The following is a 24,923-nucleotide window of genomic DNA, read 5'->3' on the forward strand; positions in this document are numbered from 1 at the left end:
AAATTATCTAATTGATTACATACTGCGTAATTAATTAACCCGATTTAATTGTGTATATGATCTGTCACAGGTGGATGTCTCAGTCTGCGTCCGAGTGCCCCTTCGATCGTGGCGTGATGAATCTGGCCGCTCACAGCAGCATCGTGTTGGTCTGCTCGCCGCTAACTGCTCTGCACTGAGGTTATATTTCAGGCTTTACGTGCTCCATCTGAGCGTTTTTAAAGGGCCAAGCAGCGTTTTACTGTCTGCTGCCATCAATTATGTCCAACACGCTGAACCCTGACAACGCAACAAGCATCCACAGATCCTCTCCAGCTAGCTGCTTCATCACCTGCTCCTTCACACGTCTCATCACACAGGAAATTCACTTTTTAATCATTTGCTCTTAAAAGAACAGTTTTATATGTTACTGGTCCAAAACTGCCAGTGCAGGACCAGGTAACCTGAACATGAATATTTCATCTGCTAAAGTACAAATTTAGATTTCAGATTCATTTTTCATCTCTCTCTTAGCAAGTGGCCGTGTGTGGATTGAGCGTTTTATTTATCAGGCACTGTGCAGGGTGACCTATATCCCACTGCAAGGACCCCTGGACTGTGACTGCTGTGAAGACTGAACCAGAAACAAACAGCCAGGTAACGTCTGTAAACTCCCAGCATTCACGTCTGTCTTTTGGTTTCCACCGGAGGTTTCTCCAGATTGCCTTCCCTCCCACAATGCATCTGTGGTGACAACACCTCTGACTGTTTTGTGGGAGCGATGGCAGTGAGACTTCACAGCTGAGACATGCAGATATTCACTTACATTAACAATCTGCTGAATTTCTCCTGGAAATACATTTCAAACCGAAGTGAATCAGTGTTGACTCAGAGTCCAAATCCCACACACACTGATTCCACTTCCTGTTCAGTACAAGACAAAATGTGCAGTTTAGCACAAATATAAAATAAAGCAAGCTTTCAAGACAGGATGTAAAATATGTGAATTTGACTCATTACTTTTAAGTAATGATTGAAAACCAGTCTACAGCCATGCTAGCAGCTCTGTGAGCAACACTAAACATGCTGATGCTAACATGCTGATGTTAACATGCTGATGTTTGGCAGGTGTAATGTTTAGCATGTAAACATTACATCATAACAGGATCTTTCTCTCTTTTCTGTCATTTCTGAAAGATTAGTCGACAGAATAATTGATGATACATTTATGTCGTTTTCGTGTCTGCAGAGACATCGTGACCAAAATCACTGGTTCAATGATTTCGTAAAAACAGGGGCCGGTGTGTGTGCTCTGGAGTAAAAATCAGAGTTGTTGTTGTTGTTGTTGTTGTTGTTGTTGTTGGGTCCAGCAGTGAAGAGCAGCCTCTCTCGTGGTCAGCTGATGTCACATCAGCCTGTTGGTGATGGAGTACTAAGTATTCACAAAATACTTCAAGTTTGTCTTCAAAAGCTAATTATTGAGACAGTGAATGTAAAGGACGTCCTGTGGTCACGTTCCTTCACTGCTGCTGCACTGTGCTCACACAGGCGAGTCATTCCATCAACATTATTAATCAAAGTTAGCAGAAAAATCCATTTTTGCCTTTTGTGAATCGACTCGTGATTCTTCAGTGAATCGATTTTTTCCATCCACCACTAACAGTCAGCATCCATATTTATCCTCCAGTCTGACTGCAGCTTCGTCTCACCCGTCCATTTTTACCTGTCTCTCATTATCAAGCTGAACGCACTGTGTCTTTGTCTGTCTGTGTCTCAATGCCACTCTGAAGGTCGCTGCTGTTTATCTAAGAGTTATGCAACCGCCCATTGTGCAGGTAAGTGGGTCTCACACACACACTCATGATTTGTGTTTCCATGGCAACAGAGAGCGCAGCATCTCTCCTGCAGCACCACAGCAGCGTCTGCAGCTCCTCATCCGTCATTCACTTACTGTCTGTTTGCTGCGACCTCTGACCTCCTCAGTATTAGTCGCCTGTGACCTCTGTGGGGGGAGGATGAGCCTTCCTTATGAAACCATCCCATCAGCGAGTCTCAGTGGGAGTGCAGGACTGCTTACTCACACCAGCTTCCAGAAACTTCTAATCTGCAGCTTTCAGCCGCCGGAGTTCAGCTGGTTGTCAAACTGAGGCTCTCAGATTCAAGCGAACATTTCGACTGGGACAGAGGACGCAGTACGGAGCGCAGTGCACCGGCGTGGACCACCCTGGAGATTAATGGGCCATTTAAACATTTCTACAGGAGTGAAGCACATTCTGTGTTTTACAGCCCTCCCTAATCCTGGAGCACGTCTCTTTGTCAGCCTGCCAGCTGCAGGTTTGTCACAAAACCACACGTCCAAACGGAGAGATCATTCAGAGGACACAGACCACTGGGGACACACGCTAAATGTCCTTCAGAAGACTCCTTCATCCTCCCACATCACACTAACCGCACAAAGAACAACACTACTAACACATTTAGCTGTTCCTCCTTAAATCTTAAAGCTCAAAACCTCGATATTAATCACCAGACGACATCGACTGTCTCCTCAAAATTAGGGGAGAAAAAAACGACGTCTCACTCTAAACGTCTCTGTCCTACTGGACAGGAAGCAATGTGTTTCATATTTCTGGTGCATTTGAAATAAACTGAAGATAACGAGCACGAGACACGACAGCCACGACCCAACAGATGTTTACCGAAGCTCAGACAGGTGATCTCTGAAGACTTTCTCAGCCAATCAGGGAGCAGATTACTCACCACGGTAACCAGATGCCGTGCAGACACCACAGCATGCTCCGGCTGCACCTCGTGATGCGGCCGTGCCAGCAGGTTGAGGGTTCGCTGACCGCCCGGCTCGTCACGAAACCGAGACTCCAAGAGGGCGGCGGGCATCACTTTGGCTAACCTGGTAGGGTGCTGACGGTGGCGGTGGTGATGATGATGATGATGATGATGATGGCGGAGGTGGAGGTGGTGGGGGTCTAAGGCATCGTCGACATCGTGCTGGGGGTGAAGAGGTGGAGGGAGACGACTGGAGCGACGAGAAGGGACGGCACGCAGCTCACGATCACCAGAAGTCGATTCTGAGGAAAGAAGATGAAGTGAGGTGAGATGAAGATGGAGGACAAACGTTTTCATGTTTTTTTGTTTTTTTTTTAACAATTCTTTGTGCAACCAAGTTCTCCCAAATGAGACAATTAGTCTTTGGCTGTGCTGCGGCCCAGCTGGTTAACGCTGCTGCAGGCTTTGCCTTCTTGCACAGCACGTACACATTTTCCACTGATAAAGGCGACAGTGTCTTCATCACTGCTGATCATCAATGCAAACAAATGCACTGTCGAGTTGATTTCTCACACTTTTGTTTTTCAAATGCAATGAAAAAAGACACTGGCTTGCACACCATGGAGGGATTTAACAAGCCATCATTTCACACTTGACTTCTAAGACTTGAGGATGAGGAGAGAGATGTGCTCATTCTTCTGATCTTCTAAATATGGAGTCCTCCAGCAGCACTCCCACAGAGACAGCAGAGTAAGAGATGAGAGATGAGGAGATCCCACCTGCCCGTCTCTGTTCTGCTGTCACAGCATCTTTGTTCAGGATGGAGGCTTTCATCAGTCTACGGCAGGCGGAGAGGAAACCCCCGAACGCTGAACTCTCCCAGCCGTGATGAACATGACACTGCATAATTCACTCTGGCTCTTTATTTATTCTGGGAGAAAAATAAGCGGACAGAGCGAAGCGGCAGCAGCGTCCGGCTCCACGTTCACACTGAGAGGGGCCAGTCTATTTAAAGGACACAGAGCAGAACCTTCAGCGGCTGGACCACAGTCCAGTCCTCTTCATTTCCTGTGTTTGCTGGCTGCAGTCAACATGGGCGTGCAGGTGGATAAAAGGCTAATTTTCCCTTTTCAGTAATCAATAATAATATGTAGCTATGATTTAGCAATGAGTGAAGACCTACGTCAGACATTTCCATCTCTAGAGCCACGCTGTTAGCTCCAGTAAAAAACACTGCAGTGAAAGTACCATGATGAGTCACCATCACAGAATTTGCTGCATTGTGACTGGATACCTGAGGATGCAGCAGGTGTTTCTCGGGGTCCAGTAAAGTCTATCTGCAGGTGCAGCGTGATGCAGAGCTCAGGTGTGTCCTGCAGCTCCAGTCACACCTCCACAGTCTGAGCAGACACACTCTGTTAGCATCGACTGTTTGTTCTGACTCCTGACTCCGACTCCCGTCGACCAGGCTGTCTGCATCTGTGCCATAAATCTGTTGTGTTAGTAAGTCTGACTCCTGCGAGCTTCCTGTTCTTGAAACAGGGTTTTTCTGGTTGGCTGTGAATGACTTTAAAGCCAGTTCAGAGAAGAAATGTCTGCATAATATTTAGCTCTGCTGATTAAAGTGAGTAGGAAACAGCAGTGGAAGCGTCCTCTGACACAGCTCCTCGCTCTCAGGCTTCTTTTCTCCCTAGCTACAGCGTCCTGGTTGCTATGCAAGATGCTAAGCTGAGTCGTGCTCTGATTGGATGGAAGACTCGGCCCTGCTTCGCCTCTTGTTGGACCTGTCAGCCAATCGCAGGTGGAGTTAGAGAGGGCTGACCCAGTAACGCTGTGGGGAGATGCACCCCCCCAACACACACACATACACACACTCAAACACACACATTTTAAAATCTAAGGTTTTAAACTACTTAATATCTCTCACGTTGTACCTTTAATATGCTCATCACTTTATTGTTGCTGCTGCTAAATACGAAGCTAATCTGAATTATTTTACATACAGCTGAGCAGCTTGGGAATCATCCCAGGACAACTCAAGTTTACACGTATCTTACAATATAATTATCCATCATATATTTATTAGTTGATTACATGTTGTATCATTGATCTATATTTATAAAGTAACTTGAATGTAATGTAGAACTGCAGTGGTGGAAGTATAACGTAGCATAAAACACTCAAGTTAAGTCTCTAAAAACTGTGCTTAAGAACAAAAGTTAAAGTACATCTCAGTACGGGAACTGTACTTAGTTACTTTCCACCACTGCCGATCTGTGGAATCACACGAGCACATTATGACTGCTGACTCAGTTTGAGTTTTACTACAATCCTCAGCCTCATGTGACCCTTCTGTACATAAACATGAGTCCCATGAGTCCCATGAGTCCCATGAGTCCCATGAGTCCTGATCCATGTGGGAGACAGAGTTTAAACATGGGAAGAGGATGAACCAGTATCTGATCAATAATCTGTATCAGAAACCACAAACTGAGGTACTGAAATCAGAAGCAGGAGAGAAACAAGTGGTTTGTTGGACTCTTGGGTGCATCTGGTGTTTAATAAAGTTGATTTTCAACCAGTTTCAGGAAGTGGGACGATTTGTGTCACCGCCATCTTTGTTTAGGTCTAACCAGGCACAGAGCCAGCAACCTGCGAAATGTTTGATGCATGATCGCGTCTTTGTCTGGTGTTACACGAACGTTTGATCCCTCGATTCCCGATGTCTCAAAAAGCACTACCCAAAAAACAAATAAATAAAAATAGCGCTGCTTTTTATTTTGGCTCAACAAAATGTTCTAAAAGCTGACCGGACTCCAGATGAGCACAAACGGACTGTCTGTAACATCACTCACAAACTCCTGAAAGCAGCTAATGAGTTGTGGTTTACGGCTTGCCTTTCTGGAGCCAGGAAATCTTAATTTGGGTAAAGTGGAGGAGCCTGGAGGAGCTGAGCGAGCAACAACTCCCACTAATGAGTGCAGCAGGCCAGGACTCATCAATCAATCATACAAGCGAACAAACGTCCGTCTGTCTCCAATTCTACTCGCTTTAAAAAAATGGAAAAATAACCCTGAAAATGGAGCTCAACCTTTTTTTGTATTCACATTGTTGCATCCAGCTTTGAGAGAGCTCAGTCGGGTGGAGTTCACACAGGAAACCAGCCTGACGTTGGAGACAGTATATTTCAGATCGGCTGACACCAGGAAGGAGCTGATTTAAGGGTAAAGAGTCAAATATTTCCTGTTAACTGTAAAAATCTTGGCCTTAAACTCTCAGATGTCCATCCAGACACAATCACTTCAAATCTAGTATAGAGTAAGCAGAAGCAGAAGCATCATCATAATAACCCTCACTGTCTGGTCTCAGCGTCTTCACTGTGAAGATTCATTGTTTTTGTCTGTTTCTGAATCATTTGGCCGTTTGGACCTGTTGGACCTCTAAGAACTGAAATTTGGAGTTTACACCAAATGACAACTTGGAAAAAATGAATGATTAGTGAATCAATAATGTAAAGTGATCAATCTTAAGATATTTTATGGTAAATTCCAGCACAGTATCATCCTTGGGTCATACATGAACAATATGGAGCAGATTCAGCATATTTTAAGACAAAATATAATGTATTAATATGAGAATATTCCAGTAATATTCATGTGAAAGCTTTAAGCTTAGGATTGCCTCTTGTTTTTCCTTTAATGACAAATTACCACGACTACCATATTGTTATTCTCTGAGCTTCTGTTGAGAGGATTTTAATGCACAAATCTTGCAAAAAATAAAAACAGGCCTGCAACAAACTAAATGTTTGACGATTAATTTGTAATTGTTAAAGGTGCAGCAGTTATTCAGTTTGTTCCCACGCAAAATGTTCCCATTTGAAGAGCCGTTATCATCATTGTAGGTATTTTTCCAGAGTGAATGACGGACAGGATCAATTCATTATCAAAACAACAGGCTAATCCATCGATTAAAGCCATGTCACGGCACTGTCTCTGGGCTGAGTCAACACACAGAAAACAGACGCTTACCTGTGATCAGCAGCTGTGTCCATATTAGACACAAGACGAGAAACATGGTGAGAAATGCCCCTCTTCCTCCTCTGAGGCTCATCCTTCCTTTCTGCAGCTCAAACTGAACGAAAACGGCCCCCGCAGCTTCCCTCGGTGCTGAAATAATGCATCAGGGAAAACACACGGTGTGTATTTCCGCACATCTATCCGTGGCTCCGCGGCATGAGGAAGGACACGCTGCCAGAGCTCCAGAGACCCGCTCCAACACCGGCCCCCCGCGGCGACAGATCCGCCCTTCGGTGTCCTACAGCGGCCTGGCTGGAAGTGGAACAGCCGCTCTGCAGAGGCGATCCGCAGCAGCTCCAGGAGAGGCAGAGGTGTTTCCCATCTGAGATCCAGAGACGAAGGAGGGGTGCGTGTCGAGCCGGGGCTCAGGTGGAGGCTGGTGACGATGAGGAGGGAGAGCGAGAGGGAGGAAGGGGAGGAGTGGAGAGGAGGATTAGCTAACGTTAATCCTTAACATGATCACTACTGACGCTTTTAATTGATATAAACATTAATTAAAATATTTTTGGTGTGTGATTTACTTTGGCAGCAATTATCGTGGTTGACTGCGTTTCTACGTTGCTCTGTATGAAACATTTATTAAGTTTTAGATTATTTTCATGTTTTTAGTCTTGCTGTTAGCGGCGTTACTGAAGTCAGTTGGTCTGTCGGTCACTGTGCTAACGTTACTTTGGTCCGGGTGTAGTTAGGTGAAATACTGTGTGAACTACTGACTGACTGCCATGAAATGTGCGAATTCAAACAATACTTTAGTTGATTCCCCAGATTCTGTATAGCGCCACCAACCAGTCAAAATGTCTAGTTCATGACAAACTAACGTTCATTCACCTGAAACGGTGCTGCATTATCTTATTTGTCGTTAGCCTCTGCGTCACCACATTATCTATATGCTAACATGCTAACGTCATGTCAGTTTACAGACGTGTTTCCCAAGTGGTCACGGCTCTAAGATTAATAAGATAACATTAGCATGCTAACAATTAGCATGTCACTCGATGAACATGCTAATGCTGCGTCATGTCGTATGCCCTCTGAGTAAAAATACATACAAACTGTAATTCCAAACAGCCAAATGGAACAAAAAATATTCACCAGGCCAGTAATAATTATGAGTTGAAGTTAAACAGGGTTTCTGGCAGCTGTGAAATCTCCCCTCTAATTATCTACAAAGGTCAAAGTTTACTGGTGACAAAATGGCTGCCACTATGACCACAAAGCTAGCAGGTCTATCTAAATAGGTACATTAAAATTAGCTTGTTTGTATCAGGTTTAACTCGTGAACTGGCCACCACAGATGGCTAATTTATGCTAAAATACCAATTATGTTGTATAACTGTTCCGCTAAAGTTTTATGTTCTGTCCACTCTGCTAACACAATGGAAATACAGCATAAATATTAACATGTGTCAACTGTATAACGTAAAAAGTGAATATTTATATAGTTAAGTGTCATTTTTGCATTTTAAACACACTTAAATAACCAAGATGCACTGTCGGCTGAAGCTGACCTCTTTCAGCTCATAATTGAGATTTTCATCTCTACTTTAGCAGCAGGTGTCTGTTGTCTTTGTCTTTTCTAAACCATCTGCAGCAGCTGAGGATGAACTCCCGTTTTCTGGCTGTGTGCACCACTGATTGATCCATCAGCTCCATCTGATCATCAGTGAAGTCATTTATCCTCTACATGACCAATGTCAGGATGCACGCCTGAATCCAAGTTCTTGAAACCAGCAGGTGACATTTACATTTGCACACCTGGATGCACCAAAAACCAGCAGTGGTCCACTGAAGTGATCTGGCGCGCTGGTTCCCAGTCTGAGGGTCAGGACCTCCCAGAGGGTTACAGTGTAAGGGCGGTGGGCTTGTTGCAAATTAAAGGAGCCTTTTACCTCTTTTAGGCGTCTAAAGGTTATTCAGGTAAAACGTGGAAAATCGCACTTTAGTCGATGGATCAATAGTCGATACTGGTTTGTTTTAAATGGTCAATCACCAGAAAGCTTCTAAAAAGTGGTCTGGCTCAGGCTAAGGAGGAGTAAACCCTGATGTTTGGGGTGAACTGCTGATATTTGAAGGTTCAAAGGTGACATCTATTTAAATGCTTGTTGGAAGCGTGTCAGTATCGAAACCTTAAGGAGCTTCCACCACCTCCCATCCTTTACAGGAAGCCCTGCCCATCCTTTGGCTCTCCCTGACTCCTCATTTCACTTTCAGCGCCTCCTCCAAGCAGCAGTCGCCTCAGAGGACCGCTGTGCAGTGTGATGTGTCCCTGCTTCGAGCAGCAGCATGCCTCAGGTCAGCCTCTGTCTCAGACGTCTCTTCATCAGCTTCAACATCTTCTTTGTGGTGAGTACCTGGATTTGAAAGCAGAAAAAGGCTTTGTTTATCACCCAGAGAGGCTGTGCCAGATGATGACACATGAGGATCTGCAGCCAAACACACAGGAAGTGAGTGACCTCTGCTGGTGGAATGGATGAACTGCATCGATGAGTCAGGACTCAGAAGCGTTATTGATGATTGATTAAGACATTTTGACCAGTCATGTCACTTTCTCTGAGTCAAACTGATTGTAAACGGTTTGATAAACAAAGTAATAAAGGAGTCAGCAGAGCTGCCGTGTGACTGATCTGAGCAGCTTCACTGTAAAGTGAAACTCAACAAAATTTAAACTAAAACTAATCAATTCAATTAGTAACTATAGTTGCTTTCCTCAACCAAAATTATGACGAAATATCGTCGTCTACGAACCTTTATCACGTGACGAAAACGAGACGAGACGCAACGTAAATGCTGGTCATGTGCCGATAAGTACAATTAAATATAATGCAATATCGTTGACGAATAAAAACGAGACTAAATGTGGCTTACAAAATAAAAACTCTACTAAAATGTCTCTTCATTTTCGTTGACTAAAACGAAACGAGACGAAATATTCTAACGTTATTTCGTCTCGTTTAGTCGCGTTGTTGTTATTATTTTGCAGTATTTCTGTTTCCTGTCTCACTTCAGGGGCTGCGTCAGGTCGCACTGCGCAGTCGCAGGTGACGTCACGGCAGCAGTTCCCATTCGCGGCATTATTTAGATGCAGCTGCGGTCGGTTAACGTTAACGACAGACAACCGACACAGAGAGCGGGACCGACGGCCGGCCAGCCGGCTTTGGTTGGTAAAATAAATATGTTGTGAATTCAAATCAGAGCGTCTATAAGATAACGATATAATAATAATAATAATAATAATAATAATAATAATAATAATAATAATAATAAGACAGCCTTGTTGGAATTGTGAAATGGGTTTGACTAAAAGAAAACTTTGGTTTCTACTAGATACTATATTGACTGGGTTAAATAGAACTGCATTACTAAAAAGAGACTAAAATACAATTTTCATTGACTAAAATTAGACGAAAATAGTCCCAGATAATTCTGACTAAAATAAGACTAAAATGCTCAGACTTTTAGTCGACTGAAACTTGACTAGACTAAAAAGAGTCTGAACATGACTAAAACTAATAAAAACTAAAACGACAGCTTGACACAAAGACTCAGACTAAAATTAAAACAGGCCGCCAAAAACAACATTATTAGTAACTTCAGCTTTAGGCACCGTTTCATACGAATACCGTTCAAAGTAGCCTACATGATTAAAAAAAGATTCATATACGTATTCATACATGTACATGCTCTCATGCATAAACATATGCACATACGTAAATATAATTAAATCCAGTTTAACAAACAGGAGGAAGCAGAGCACTTGTTTGGGACGATTTTCAGCCGCGTCCTCTCATTGACTGCTTATTTGATCCTTTCCTTCTTTTCCATCTCTCTGATTTACTTTGTGGTCCTTGTAGTTGATTCACGTCCCTGCTGTCCTCTCGTGTTTCAGATTGTGGGTGGACTCGTCATTGTCGTCTCCTTGGCTCTGCTGTCTCCATCGCTGGATGACCAACATGGAGGAAAAGAAGTAAGACAGAAACAGACAGACACTGGAGGCACACACACGTCTGTTACGCAGCACTGACCGGCCAATCAACTCTCTGTCATTCAGTTTGAGGTTCAGACAACCAGTCACATCGTCCTCTACGTCGGTGGCTCTGTTACCATGTTGATCGCCATCCTGGGAGCCTATGGGGCCCATAAGGAGAACCTGGTGGCTCTGACAGCGGTGAGCAGAAACACCACAGCACACCTGGAGCAGCTCAGGTGACTTATGTGCAGTTAAAGGGCCAGTTCCAAACATTTTCTCACATCGAGCTGCGACTGCACCACACCGCCCAACAACAGCAGAGCGCAGTGACTACGCATTTGGTCTGTATCTGACTTGTTGTAAACCTGTTTGTTCAGTTTGTTTGTTGTGTGTGTTTGTTGTTTGTCTGTTTGTTTGTTTGTTTGTTTGTTCAGCCTGAAAAGTTTTTTCCTCGGCTGCTCCTGTAGCTGCTCCTGTAGTTCCTGCTGTCTGCCTGAAGAGGGCGCACTTGTTTTGGTTTTAAATGTCATTTTTTGAAAACCTGACCTGTCCGCATGGGTTCAGTCTCTGCTGCTGTCGGTTGTTGGATTTCTCTTCTTCTGCAGTTTCTGGTGTGTATGGTCGTTGGAACTCTGCTGATGCTGCGAGCCGGAGTCCCTGCCGCCACCGCCCGGCCCGAGGTAAGAGCTGATCAAGGCTCGAGACTGATATGCACTGATCAACTGATTTAATCTGATTAAACAAAAGGTGAACTCACTTAAATTGTCATCAGCTGCAGCTCCTCGGTCTCACTTTTCGTCTGTGGCGTGTTTGTAGTTGGAGACTCTGATGGAGGAAAGGTGGCGTTCGTTTCTTCCTCTGGATCAAACTTCAGACGACATCAAGAATCAGGCTGAAGCCCTGCAGACATCAGTGAGACGCGCACACACACACACAGACACACACAGACACACAGACACACACACACACACACACACACACACACACACACACACACACACACACACAGAGTAAATGGGTATTTCCATTTTATGCAATTCAATACTTTTACTCCACTACATCCTTGATTCTGTGTAAAACATCAAGAAAACATGACGTGATCACCTGATCTGATCCTCTCTGACATAAACTCACCTGAAAACAGTCAATAGATGAAATGTTTTTCCTCATCAGCTTCAATGATTTTTCTAAATACCTGTTTATTCTGAGTGTGACGCAGCAACTGGTTGATTGTGGGTTCACTGAGGGTTCAGAGCCGTCAGCTCGTCGTTCTGCGTGGTGTAGTGAACACTGCAGCCTGCAGGGGGCACTAGCTCTTCTTCTTCTGTGGTGTTTAGCTGCACTGCTGTGGGCTGTTCAGCTATGAGGACTGGGAGCAGAACATCCCTGACTCCTGTCTGTGCAGCCAGGAGGAGGAGATGGAGGGCAGGTGTCAGGCCGTGGCCTACAGGGTGAGTTCAGAACACACATCTGAAGTATTTCAGAGACGAAAACACACCATGAACACAATGAGACGCTTTAACACACAAGAGTGTTAAAACTTTGTTTTTGCAGCACCTTTGACAAGAATTCTTATAAAGATTAAGAACGGCTCAAGGAATCAATCACACTCCTGTGACGAGAGAGGTTTTGAGATGAGATTTAAAATGTAGAACGTAAACTCAGGAAGCCTTTAAGAAACATTTCTTCTCCATTAAGTCTTCATCTCAGAAGAAGTGACAGCTTCGTTTCAGGGTCTAAAACTAAAGAAGTCCTCACAAAGACAGAAACACGTGAACACAAACAGACTCCTGAGTTTCTGTTTCCTCCTGCAGAACTTCCTGCTGAACCTTTTCTGGCAGAAGAAGTCTGTCTTCAGGCAGGTTTGTGGACTTTCATCAGTGAATCACTGTGACGTTAGCATCGTGTTATAATGTGTGTGAAGCAATGAGAGCTTGTGCTAATGCTAACAACGCCTCACAGCTTCTCTTTTCTCTGCTGTGGACGTCAGAGGGACAGGACGTCTTTCTGTCAGAATGAATACAGAGTAGACACCAGCAGGAGGCGGCAGAGCTGTGTTTCTCTGTGATTTGGGTGAAGTGACCCTTTAACAGGCTTCTCTCTCCTCCCATCCTCAGAGCTGCTTCCTCCTCATCATGGACTCTGTTAAAACCAAAGCTAACATCACGCTGGGAGTCGTCTTCACTCTGTTTGCTCTGGCAGTGAGTTCAAAGTTTCTGCACATCAGCATGCCTCAGAGGCTGATTCTGATGACCCCTGACCTTTCCTCTCATGACAGAGTACACTATTAGCCCCAGTGCTGAAGCTTAATCTGAACAAATGAGACAAACATAATGTGGAATAATCTTTTCTCTGAACCAGGGAGCAGCCAACAGTAACATAAAAATATTAAAGGGGTTATTTAAAGCAGGGTTTTATGAGATGATTATCCACAGTCGGCCAGCGTGCCCCCAGTCTGGAGGGGCAGGAGCAGCAGGAGTACCAGTGTTAAAGTGAGAATATTTCCATTGCTTTACCTCGCTGTCACTTTATATTATTACCACTCTCTGAAGTCACAGTCCGTACCAGACTCCAATGACAAAAACAGTCATTTTACCTCACAGAAGATGGGAGTTGCTGGCCGACCACTTCCTCCATCGTTTAGGTTCTTGGTGTTATTGTGTGACTTCGGTGTTTTAAAGGATTGGTTACTATCCACCAAAGTCACACAATAACACAAAGTAACTAACTGATGGAGGCAGCGGTCAGCCAGCAGCTCACATCTTCTGAGGTAAAATGACTGCTTTTGTCAATGGAGTCTGGTATGGAGCATGAATTTGGAGAGCAGTCATTGTGACAGTGAGGTAAAACAATGGAAAATGTTGTGACTTTCAATAATCCAAACTATCCATTTTAAAATTCTAAAATATCTAACTGAATGTGTCGATGTTTTTGTTTTGATGAGAGGCTGGATGTCAGTTCCACCTTCAGTCCAGGACGAGCACCAGTGTGTGAAACCTGCCAGTGCGTTCCTCAAACTGAGCTCAGTGTGTTTGTCTGCAGCTGCTCGGCTTCCTGCTATCCTCGCTGACCATCTACCAGATGTTCAACGCGCCGCCAGCGATGCTCGTCGAACCGCCGCCGGCCTACCAGCAGCTGTACAACCTGCCAGAGTGACAGACATCACTTTCAGAAGAAACACCACGAAAAAAAGGCTCAAAATGCTCCTCTGCGCTCCTCTCATGGCGGTGCCTCCCCTGTTCTGTCTCATCTCAGTAGATTATTGTGACTCCTGCATTCATGTCAAAGCAGGATTTTACTCATGATCCTCTTCATTCTGGATCAATCTGCTGATCATTGGTTAAAGTATTGATTCAGTTTGGGTGAAATAAACAAGATGTACAGACTGTGAGTGTTGTAAGAGGCTGAATGGATCTATAGATTGTATTTGAAGAACATCAAAGCACCACAGTGATGTTATTGTGCTGCAGTTCGCTTGCGACTGGCTTCAAAATTAAACCAGGATATTCTGAACAGAACGTGTCTGCAGGTGTTCCTGAACGCACCATCAGCTCTTTGTGTCTTTGTGCTTCTGATACCCTGATTTTGGTTTAGAGTTCAGCTTCCTGCGCACACCCAAACAGGCCGACAGGTGGGTGTTCCCACCTGAGCCGTGGATAGGACTGAACCGTTCGATGATTGGACTGAGAGGTGTCACGTGGAGGGCGACCTGGATGAGTTCAGGAAAGAAGAACATACGTTTATTTCGGACGTTTCAAGAGGCTAAAATAAACTTTGGGAGCCTCAGGTGATGAATGTCCTGTGTTCACTGAGTATTTCTGCAGGCCAGAAAACATGGAAACATAAATGTGGCCCCGTCCCGACTCCTCTGTCAGACAGGTGACGGCTTCTGAAGCTGTTCATCTCAAAGCTCGGCTCATTTCAACGGTAACAGCACCAACGAGCCACTCAAAGGACCAGCAGGACTCGTCTCCTTTAAATGAAGCACAAAGCTCGAGTTAATCGCATTCCTCTGCGGTGAGTCACAACACCAGGACGCATCCGAAAAGCTCGTATCTCCAGGAGCACAGGACGAGCTGCAGTTAGTGGGTTTCCACAGGACCGCTGTGGTATTTGGATCGGCGTTTACCTTCAGATGAGACTTAACAGGACCCCCCCCCGCCCCCCCGCTTTGCTGTTTCTCCACCATCTCACTGCTGCTCTTCATCTCCTCGTATCTCTTCATCCTTCCTGTTACAGTTTGATCATTTTAGAATCAGGAAGTTTGAAATTTATCAGGCACCGAAAATGGAAGCAAAGCGTGAAATTAAGAAGCACTTTTTAAGATAAGATTATTGATCCCACGCCGGGGAAATGAAGCTGTTACAGCAGCAAAGTATTAGAAGATGCAGGATACAAAATCAACTGTGTATAAGTACATTAAGTACGGATTCTAAAAGTACTGTCGCCAGCGTGGATAATAAAGAGTGTTTGTTCAACTGCACGGCCGAAGAAAATATACGCCAGAGAAAAAACTGCACAAGCTGTGATGGATGTTCATCAGCAGGTTGTTGAACTTCTCTTCAAATCAAATGCTGTGACCAACAAAAGGCCCGTTACAGGCCTGTCCACACATCTCACTCTGCCCACATGAAGTGACTGGACAGTCTACCTGCCGGTCTACCTGCCGGTCTACCTGCCCTCATGCACTCACTGCACAGGCCCGGGACAAGAAAGGCAAAATGTCCAGTTCCACCTCTGCCTTCAAGCTGCACTGCCAGCCAAAGCAAGAGAAGACAGACAGACATTAATGGATGAATTCAGAAAAGGTGACAGGTCAAACCAGCCTCAACATTCAACCACGGCGACATCTGAGATGGTTTCAGTGTCATAATCTGTCCGTGCATGCAGAATATATGGGAGGAAAAAGAAGATTTAAGAAGAGGACGCAGACGAGCAGAAGGTGTACGTGTGTTCTGAAAGAGTTCGGCAGCTTTCTGAGCTCGGGAATGATTTTACTGGACTTCCTGGAGGCTGGTGTCATTTTGAGGATTCATTTCACCACAAATCCAAAAGTGAGTCTGTTTACAGACTGAAGTGGTGACGTCAGATGCAAAGCTTGAGCCTGTTAAAACTCTGATGGTTATTCCAACATCAAAATTCATCCATCTTAGAAAAGTGTGTTTTTGTGTGCATGTGCTCAGGCCTCCAGCTCAGCGTTTGATCTTTGCTGACCTGAACGTTAACTCTTCATCAAACACACTCCGCTCACAAAAGTTTCGTTTATCTGCTGCGAGAGCAGGAGCAGCTGTGGCCTTCAGCCGCCGCGAGGGCTAAAAGTACAAAGGAAGCATCAAAATTAAGTAGCTCAAGTGCAGTACTTGAGTAACTGTACTTAGTTACTTTCCATCAGTGCCGACAAGAAGCTCTGCATTGTGACAAAACTACACAGAAAGATGGCGTCAGCAGAAAATGACAGTTACAAACTAAAGTGATAAAAAGCAGGTGATGCTGCACCCTGGTGACACACACACACACACACACACACACACACACACACACACACACACACACACACACACACACACACACACACACACACACACACACACACACACACACACACACACACGCACACACACACACTCAGTCTTAGAGGCTGACGACGTCTCGTGTGGAAAATCTTCGTCTGTAACTTCAGCTGACAAACAAATAAACACTGAAACAGAAATCTGCTGGTTTCTTTAATAAAGTAAAAGTACAATACTGCACTCTAAAATACTGCAGTACAGTATCCTGTTCTATGTTCTATTACTGATGTGTCAGTGTATATTTCCCTGTTGTCGGAGTGGATCTACTTTTTGTGTGATTATGCAGTTTAACATAGAAAAATGGATCATATCTTCAAACTATATTTATATTTTTCAGAAACATTTAATCTGAAATGTGTGGACAGTCCGTTCACCTCAGAGGACGGCAGGGACGGCAGCTCAGCCTTTTAGGACTGAAGAGGACAGGAAACCTCCACCCTGACCCTGCAGCATCAGTGAGGACTCCCCACAGCCCCGAAACACCGAGGACCAGAGCCAGTCCAACAGCCACAAGATCCAGGAAGAACACCAAGCCTGCAGGCGACGAAGACGAGAACAGAGGCAGGGACACGGTCATTCCAGACGAGCCCGGCGTGTCTTTAAACTGTTCCACCTGAAAGACCAAACATCCAAAACACCACAAAAGGAATCTGCTGTCTGCAGTCCAGAGAGGAGAACACGCTGTCGGGCGACTCCAGCACAGGAGTCAACAGAGGACGACCAGCTCCTCGGGCCAAGGCTCCACCTGGAAGACAAGGGACACTCCTGAGGACAGTGGACACTCACGTTTTCAAGTTTCTTTAACTGAGTCCAGATGTCACAGATTCAGGCCTCTGTGGAAAACCACGACCATGACTGAGACTTTACATCCGAAGTGAAGAAGCAATACCAGTCAGTGAAGAAATACTCTTAAAAGTATTTAAATCTACTGTAAAACACCAAAAGTACTCATGATGTCATTGGATTATTGATCTGAGTATGCAGCTGTCAAACAAATGTACTGAAGTAAAAAGAAGGCCACAGTATTTCCCTCTGAAATGAAAAGAAGTTCAAAGTGTCAGAATTACTCCATTGAAGTACAAGTACCTCGCCGTCTTTATACTTAATACTTAAATAAATGTAGTGGAGTAAAAGTATCTTCTCTGTTTCCCTTTGAATGTAGTAATTTATACTGGATGTACTTGTTCCGTCTCTGCTGGTGACATTTTATCAACAGTTTTCTGAGGAGACGCAGGACAGTCCTTTCCGGGATCTGGCCTTGTTCCGGGTATACATGTTCGGACATAACTCCGCCCGTCTGTGCGGTCCCAAACCGCCCGCCCGGCTGCAGAGACCTGACACGCTTTCAGCTCCACACACCGTCAGCACAATGGGGATTTTCCACTTCTCTTCCCGGAATCAAGCCTTTCTCTCCCTCCCTCCGACTCTTCCTTTCTTTTGCTCCAGAAGCCAACGGAAGTCTCCATATCGGACATCCCAGCGGCGCCTCCTGCCTGCAGTTTACTGGAAGCCCCGCCCTCGGCCGTCGGGCTGCCCCTATCACCTAAAGCCAGCGGACCCGCCCGGTCACTCCTCACTGTCCTCCGCCGCGGCCGAGTCTTCACGGAGCTGAGAGACGTTTCGGTATTTGTGGTGTATTTTCATCTTCAAACATGGCTCAGGTCAACACCTGCCTCAAACGCACCTTCACCATCTTCAACATCTTCTTCGCGGTGAGTCAGCGCGTTAAAAGCCGTCCAACATGGCGGCGGTAGTTCCGCTCCGGGATCCCTGTGGAATAAAAAGTGCGTAGTGGACGTCGGCCTCTCTGGCTGAGGAGCTCATTTCTGGATTTAGCGTCATTTTAATGATTCGCGTGCATTTAAAACGGCGGGTTATTCAGCAAAAGGGTTAAATGAGATCAACAGCAACGTTTGAATGCTAATTTATATTCACCTTCAACAGGAGCCCAGAACATTAAAGCAAAGCGATCAAAAGTTAAAATAAGCTTCGTGTGAGTCTAAAAAGACGTGATTCAGAGTTTATGACTTATGGTGAAGCGTTGTGTGTTTTTCTTGTTATCCGCTTCATTTGAAATGTGTGGGTGAATAAATGTGCGCAGTCATCATCGTCTTCTTCTCCGGCGACTTGAAAAACAAGTTGAGCTTAAATGCTGAAATGTTATCTGAGGATTAGCTCTATGGGACTGTTTTTCTGACATTTCCAGCCTGTCATTCGCTTATTTTTCCCTTTTCTACCTTTTAAGTGAGTGTTTGAAGCTACCTGGTTGTTATTTACTTCAGTCATTTTTCTGTTTTTTGTATGTTTTTTCTAAGTTTACCTCTCTTCGCATTCTCACTTTTTCCATCTTTGTCGTGGTATTTTCTGTGGAAAACAGGTTTTAGTGTTGGGTTTGTCCAAGGTGGTGTCCTCAAATGTCCTCTTCTGTCCAGCAGGCGTAGTTATATAAGGGATTATGATGTCAGACAAGGAAAAAGTGCCTGAAAAGACGCTGAAAGTAGTTGCAGATGGGTTTCCTCCTTTCTTCTTTTATCTCAGTCTTGTTGGTTTTTCCTCCTGCTGGTTTCCACTCAGTCTGAAGGCTAAACAACAATTACTTTAATGATGTGCAGCTGTTCAGTTTCCCACTCAAACCTTCAGTTTGGGCCTTTTTCCCATGAATGAAATCAAAAGCAGGATCGATGATTTTCACAGTATTTCATCTAATTGCTCATGAGATGAATCCAGTTATTAGATATTAGTTGTTAGATTGACCCTCGCTGGCCACCGTCACTGCGCTTATCTTAGCAGCTAGCTCTGCGTTTCTGCTGTAAACGTCTGAAAAACCGAGCTGTGCTGTGTCTCCTGAACGCACCCTGAACAGAAATAATTCAGCTTAATAATTCGCGTCTGGTCAGGATGCACCAACCGCACTTATTCTTTCAGACCAAGTACAAGTACTTACATCTGTGTACTACAATAACTCCATGAAATTAGGCACACACACACACGCACGCACACACACACACACACACACGCACACGCACACACACACACACACGCACACACACACACACGCACACGCTGCCTCTGAGCACAGTTGTCACTTTGAGGTCAGTCTGTTCTACTTTTGTTATCATGACTTATCTGTGACTTATCTTAAATATCTCAGACTGCTGGCGTCGCAGCTCCTCCGCCTGCTCGGCTGCTGAGCATTAACGTTCACGCCTGGCTGCTGTAACGTGTGATCAGACGTGCTTCTGTTGGATTAGTTTCCATTACGGTGCTGATGCTGATGCTGTTTCTGTGTCAGTGCGTCCCTGATGGCTGCTGTCATAGAGTCTGATACAGACTCAGTGTTGCACGTGTAAATCATAGAGATGGAAACAAGAGCAAACTTAAATCTTCTGAACTCAGCGCAGAGAAGCTGAGAGTTTCATGGTGGAGGCGGCCTGAACTGAAGACCACCTCCACTAACGTCTCAAAAATCTCCACATGTGAAATGAAAGCTTTCTGTGTGTGTCACAGCCGCTGCAGCTGAAGAGTGTTTTCATGATCCAGCAATCTGCAGATTATTTCCTGGATGAAAAGATGTTTTTGTCTGATAAAGGCCCAAATATTCAGTTGACTGAATATTCGCTTCCTGCTTCCTGCTTCCTGCTTCCTGCTTCCTGTGTGCTTTTGCCCGTGTTTTAGTTTGTGGATGTGATGAAGGTCTGTGTTTGGTTTCAGATCGTCGGTGGAATCATCATCGCGCTCGCTCTGCTGTCGCAGGCCCTCACAAACCATAATGGAGGAGACAACGTGAGAACAAACTGTTTAAACTTGACCGTTTGGCAGCAGAAAGATAAAGAAACAAAAGCTAAAAATATGAACCTGTCAATCACTGTGCCTGCAGCTGGAGGGTCGGACCACCGGCCTCATCGTCCTCTACATCGTGGGCTCTGTCACCATGGCGATCGCCATCCTGGGAGCCTATGGCGCCCACAAGGAGAGCAAAGTGTGTCTGATCGTGGTGAGTACAAAGATCATTGGCTGAGGGGAAGCACGGGATGGTGAAAGATGGCGGGGGGGCTTTCCACATTTAGGTCATGTGTGACGTCTCTGAGGACAGAACCAAACCTAAAGACAACCCCCCCCCCCCCCCCCCCCCCCACACACACACACACGCACACACACTGTCCCAACTCAGTTTTCGTTTTTCTTCGTGGAGTCTGAGTTTTCTGATCACTTCACTTTTCCTGAAACACGGTGATGCAACTTGTGAATTTCTGGCCGCCGTCGTGAAACTGTGTCTGTCTGTCTGTATCTGTGTCCTTCAACAGTTCCTGGTCTGCATGGTGATTGGAAGTCTGCTGATGCTTCGAGCTGGAATCCCCGCCGCCATCACGCGTCCCCAGGTAACCAGGCTGACGCTCTGCTGCTGCTTCTGCAGGAGATCAGATTGACCAGATTTGGGTTGAGTTCAGGTTCTCTTTCGACTTGAACACACACATCGACGCTCAGCCAACATAATAAATCGTCCTCCGGTCGTTGTGGTCGTTCAGATTTCAGCCGCGTTGATCGGGCTGAGCAGAGGCTTTGTGTGAGCGGAGGTCACGGCGGTCGGGATGAGACGACCTCGCTGTCCTCAGCGGAGGCCAGCTTCTGCTCAGAGCGCTGGGAGCGTGTCGCACCCACCGAGGCCCTCCTCAAATCAGAGGATGGAAACTTTAAAAGGCCTGCAGCAGGAAGTGAAGAGCGTTCACCTGCTGATAGTCCATGTTTGATACGACGATGACGATGACGATGGGGTGTGTGTGTGTGTGTGTGTGTGTGTGTGTGTGTGTGTGTGTGTGTGTGTGTGTGTGTGTGTGTGTGTGTGTGTGTGTGTGTGTGTGTGTGTGTGTGTGTGTGTGTGTGTGTGTGTGTGTGTGTGTGTGTGTGTGTAGCTGGAGGGAGTGTTGGAGGACAAGTTCCGTGAGTTGCTGCCTCTGGACAAAGCTTCAGGCGAGGTGCAGAAAATGGCTGAAAACCTGCAGACACAGGTAAGACACACACACACACGCACACACACACACGCACACACTCTTCATACAGGGTGTCATCGGTGTGGAAATGCAGAAGCAGTCGTGTCCAACGCGTTCTGGGTGTGAACTCAGATCAGATCAGTGGAAACGATGCAAAGCAGCTTCCTGTCTGCGCTCTGCTCGAAACACAATGAACACAGACAAGAAATGACACGTCTCATTATAGAAGACAGATCTCATTTCTGTCAACACGAGAGACATGTCCATCATGTCCCTCAGTCCAGGTTGTCTTCTCAAAAAACACTGCACTCACACACTTCTTCTTCTTCCTCTTCCTGTGAATGATCACACTCCTGTTTACTTCCTCCTCCTCTTCTTCTGTGGTGTTTAGCTGCACTGCTGTGGGCTGTTCAGCTATGAGGACTGGGAGCAGAACATCCCTGACTCCTGTCTGTGCAGCCAGGAGGAGGAGATGGAGGGCAGGTGTCAGTCCGTGGCCTACAGGGTGAGTTCAGAACACACCAACGCTTCGTCTTCGGAAAGTAAGCGGCTTCAAAAACACGCTGACCGTCTTCTTCTCCTACAGCGTCTCATGCAGCCCAAGAAGACCGTCTACATCAAGGTGAGTGGAGCCCAAAGTTGGATGTGACTGGAGCAGATTGAGCACATGTATCTAAAAGCCAGAAGAACTAATACCTGGACCTTTTCTCTTCTCCGTCTTCAGACCTGCTTCGACATCATCATCTACTACGTCCTGTTGGTCGCTGACATCATGATCGGAGTCGTCTTCACGCTGGCTGTTCTGGCGGTGAGTTTTAACAACGCTTACTTTAACATTTCCGTCAGACCCGATGCTCGATCACGCCCAGCCTGCTGCTCCAACATACAGGAAACGCCACGCCCTGCAAAACAAAGGTCACATGATCGCCTGAAGGGGCCAGCATGCTAATCTGTTAGCTTGTTTGCTGCCAGCTGACTCTTGTGCACTGAGCAGGTTTTGATTTGAAAAACTGTCTCACAGGACACTTTAACTTTACTTCCTGTTTTGACCTCCAGCTGCTGGGAATGGTTCTGTCCTCCATCATGATCCACCAGATGCGTTACCCCAACAGACCCACCGTCCTGCTGTCTGTCCCCGCCATCTTCACCACGCCTCCTCCCAAATACCAGGAGCTGCACAACCCTCCACAGTACTAGAGGAGCGACAAGCCGCCTGTGCTCTGTTAGCTTCATGTACAGGTTCAGGACGCCAGGTTGTTTATGTTGTTTCTTGTTAATTCTTGAATTTGAGGTGATTTATGCAGTTAGAGGACAGAGTGTCCAAAGTGCCTTTACGTCACTGTGAGAGTCCTGACTGTCGTCTCCATGGAGACGGGATGGAGACACCACTGGGTTTCATTTTCTAATGCGAAGCAGCCTTGAAAAGATCCGCAGCGTCACTCATTTGAATTAGTTTGACAGTGAAGCTGATTGGTCGGTGTTGTGGGGGCGGGGCTTATTGATATATATTTGTCAGAATCTGCTTGCTTTCATTCAACAGAGAGGATTGTGTCTGCGAAGGTTTTTTTCTGATCACGTGATACTTCAGCTCGTTCTCCATCAGACGTCACAGCGAGAACGCGAAAAGCTAAATTTATTCTGTTCAACACGACAAAAGGAGAAAGTGACAAAATTTACTCCCAATTCAGACTTTTCTTCCTTTGAAGGAAGTGAATCAAAAATGATTTTTATCTCTAAATTCACGGTTTTTTACTTCTTGGCACTAATGCCAAAGTTTTTTGTGCGGAAGCTCTCAGCAAACATCATCTTCTCATGTTGGTGGGAAAAACCTTCAGCCACTTCCTGTCTGGCCTGTTTCATTCCTCTCAAACCTCAGAAGAGCTTCACTTTGTTTTTGGCTGCGCTGTCCTGAAGGTCGTTGCACTTTCTGCTTGTTACACAGTGCAAAGAAAAGAGAGAAAGCCTCTTTTCAAAGCAGCAGTCCCTCCTGATTCTCCTTTGGTTCAGCAGATGGCCTTATAGTGAGACGACAAACCGTAAGTGCCAAAAACAGAAGCACTGACAGAAACTGCAATATTTGTCCTTTCATTTAAAAGCTTCAGAGCGTTTTGTCCCCAAACCTGGACGGCCGATAAGACGTTAATCCACCGGTGGTACGTTTGTGGGGGAGTCACTCTCGCCTCAGTTACTTTATTTTTCTAAATGGTACACACATATATCCTGTACTTTTTGTTGGAGAATGTCTCAGAGGGTCTTTTCTTTCCTGTTAGTCTCATCTCATGTCTACAATATTAATCATGGCACTGTATGCTTGTCCTAGAAAGACGCTTCATAATCCACATTTCCCTGTTAACCAGCATGACGAAGGAAACCTGTTAAACTACAGAAAGTTAAGGCTTTTATTTTGAAAACTGTTGACAAAGCTTTTGGGGCAAAATTAAAAGCATGTGCTGTTGTACAGAGGCTGAGCGGTTCAGTCGAGTTAAGATTATTTTTTATAATTATGTGTGAAAATAGAGAAGACCTGGATGCTTGGAGGAAGTCACTTTATAAGACGAATAAGCCAGTTAATGTTTGTGAAACTGGAGAAAAGGGAAATATTCTTTCAATTTTTCATCTCTTTTTTGTATCATGTTTGATTCTTTCTTCTGTGAGCTGACACTGTAGATCACCGACGACTTACACCAATAAAAACCTTCAAAGAAACTGCGTCGAAGTCTCCGACTCGGCAGCCTGTTGGATTATTGTCAGATTAGGATTGTGCTGATTTGAAATGTGCGCCAGTGTTCGTGCTCCCTTCGGGATGAACCTCAGTATCCTCTGACTTTTCATCATCAGGTCAACATGTTTACACCTGCAGACATTCCCATCAGCCTCAGCTGCACTTCACTGCTGCTTAGCAAACGTTAGCAGCTGTCGAGATAAACTGAGGTAAACGGCATACCTGCTCAACACCTGCATGCTAGCATTAGCATTTCAGTCTATGTGCAGCCTCACAGCGCTGCTAGCTCGACTTCATGTGTCCACACACACATACAGATCAGACATTTTCAGCGCTCTCTGGTGGACAAACTGGAATAACAACTTTCTAGATGACCTCAAACATGGAGTTAACATTTCTGATAAAATTATATCCCTGATCAAGTTATTAGCAAATATGTACTTGAATTCTGCTGCTGTTCTATATTTTTACTGTCAACAACATTTTGTCTGTCTCACTTCCTGTTTGCTCTCAGCTTCAATTCCATTGGTTCCTACTGACGACTAAATCTTGAAAAACACCTTATAAATATTAATGTTTAAAAAGGTTCATTTTCCCAATCAGCTGCTCGCTGTAGTTTTTATCAGACAAACGGGAGGAAACCGAGCTTGTTGGGACTACTTTCAGCAGCGGATGAACGTGTGTGCTGTAGTGTGTAACTGTGTGTGTGTGTGTGTGTGTGTTCATGGTGATAAAGAACACTGAACTCTCACTGAATACATGTAGTTTGATGTTGCTGTAAGTTTCCTGAATATTCCCATTCTTTCCCAGCAGAGCAGAGCGAACGTGAGGGTG

The 24,923-nt window shown here is 45.3% G+C and overlaps 4 protein-coding genes across 4 annotated transcripts in view; 2 read left to right on the forward strand and 2 right to left on the reverse strand.

Moving 5' to 3' along the window:
* The window catches only part of ptprr (protein tyrosine phosphatase receptor type R), a 34,388-nt gene extending 25,400 nt beyond the window's left edge, over positions 1 to 8,988 (reverse strand). Inside the window, exons 1-3 of the mRNA XM_070991574.1 lie at positions 8,969 to 8,988; positions 6,795 to 7,218; positions 2,740 to 3,065 (exon numbers count right to left, since the gene is read on the reverse strand). Of these exons, the coding sequence (XP_070847675.1) occupies positions 2,740 to 3,065; positions 6,795 to 6,876 (408 nt within the window). The 5' untranslated portion in view covers positions 6,877 to 7,218; positions 8,969 to 8,988. The remainder of the gene's footprint in view (positions 1 to 2,739; positions 3,066 to 6,794; positions 7,219 to 8,968) is intronic.
* rab21 (RAB21, member RAS oncogene family) overlaps positions 1 to 24,923 on the reverse strand; it is a 90,100-nt gene that overhangs the window by 52,762 nt on the left and 12,415 nt on the right. The window lies entirely within an intron of this gene.
* Positions 6,858 to 14,613, forward strand: LOC139350324 (tetraspanin-8-like). Its single transcript, XM_070991586.1, has 10 exons — positions 6,858 to 7,188; positions 9,004 to 9,185; positions 10,729 to 10,806; positions 10,891 to 11,007; positions 11,415 to 11,489; positions 11,626 to 11,721; positions 12,147 to 12,260; positions 12,624 to 12,671; positions 12,927 to 13,010; positions 13,852 to 14,613. Exons 2-10 carry the CDS (start codon positions 9,126 to 9,128, stop codon positions 13,963 to 13,965), a joined length of 786 nt encoding a protein of 261 aa, XP_070847687.1. The 5' UTR covers positions 6,858 to 7,188; positions 9,004 to 9,125; the 3' UTR covers positions 13,966 to 14,613.
* On the forward strand, positions 17,681 to 24,073 carry LOC139350323 (tetraspanin-8-like). Its single transcript, XM_070991585.1, has 9 exons — positions 17,681 to 18,091; positions 20,091 to 20,162; positions 20,257 to 20,373; positions 20,684 to 20,758; positions 21,290 to 21,385; positions 21,759 to 21,872; positions 21,954 to 21,989; positions 22,092 to 22,175; positions 22,424 to 24,073. The coding sequence occupies exons 1-9, from the start codon at positions 18,032 to 18,034 to the stop codon at positions 22,562 to 22,564; spliced, it is 795 nt and encodes a 264-aa protein (XP_070847686.1). The 5' UTR covers positions 17,681 to 18,031; the 3' UTR covers positions 22,565 to 24,073.

This window comes from Chaetodon trifascialis, chromosome 22, assembly GCF_039877785.1.
Source record: "Chaetodon trifascialis isolate fChaTrf1 chromosome 22, fChaTrf1.hap1, whole genome shotgun sequence".
Classification (NCBI taxonomy): domain Eukaryota; kingdom Metazoa; phylum Chordata; class Actinopteri; order Chaetodontiformes; family Chaetodontidae; genus Chaetodon; species Chaetodon trifascialis.

Bases quoted from the DNA above. Each gene is read 5' to 3' on its own strand.
- LOC139350324 (XM_070991586.1), top strand. From the start codon at position 9,126: ATGCCTCAGGTCAGCCTCTGTCTCAGACGTCTCTTCATCAGCTTCAAC. The intron at 10,807-10,890 runs GTAAGACAGAAA...TCTGTCATTCAG, and splicing joins ACCAACATGGAGGAAAAGAA to TTTGAGGTTCAGACAACCAG. The intron at 13,011-13,851 runs GTGAGTTCAAAG...GTTTGTCTGCAG, and splicing joins TCACTCTGTTTGCTCTGGCA to CTGCTCGGCTTCCTGCTATC.
- LOC139350323 (XM_070991585.1), top strand. From the start codon at position 18,032: ATGGCTCAGGTCAACACCTGCCTCAAACGCACCTTCACCATCTTCAAC. The intron at 18,092-20,090 runs GTGAGTCAGCGC...GTTTGGTTTCAG, and splicing joins TCTTCAACATCTTCTTCGCG to ATCGTCGGTGGAATCATCAT. The intron at 20,374-20,683 runs GTGAGTACAAAG...GTCCTTCAACAG, and splicing joins GCAAAGTGTGTCTGATCGTG to TTCCTGGTCTGCATGGTGAT.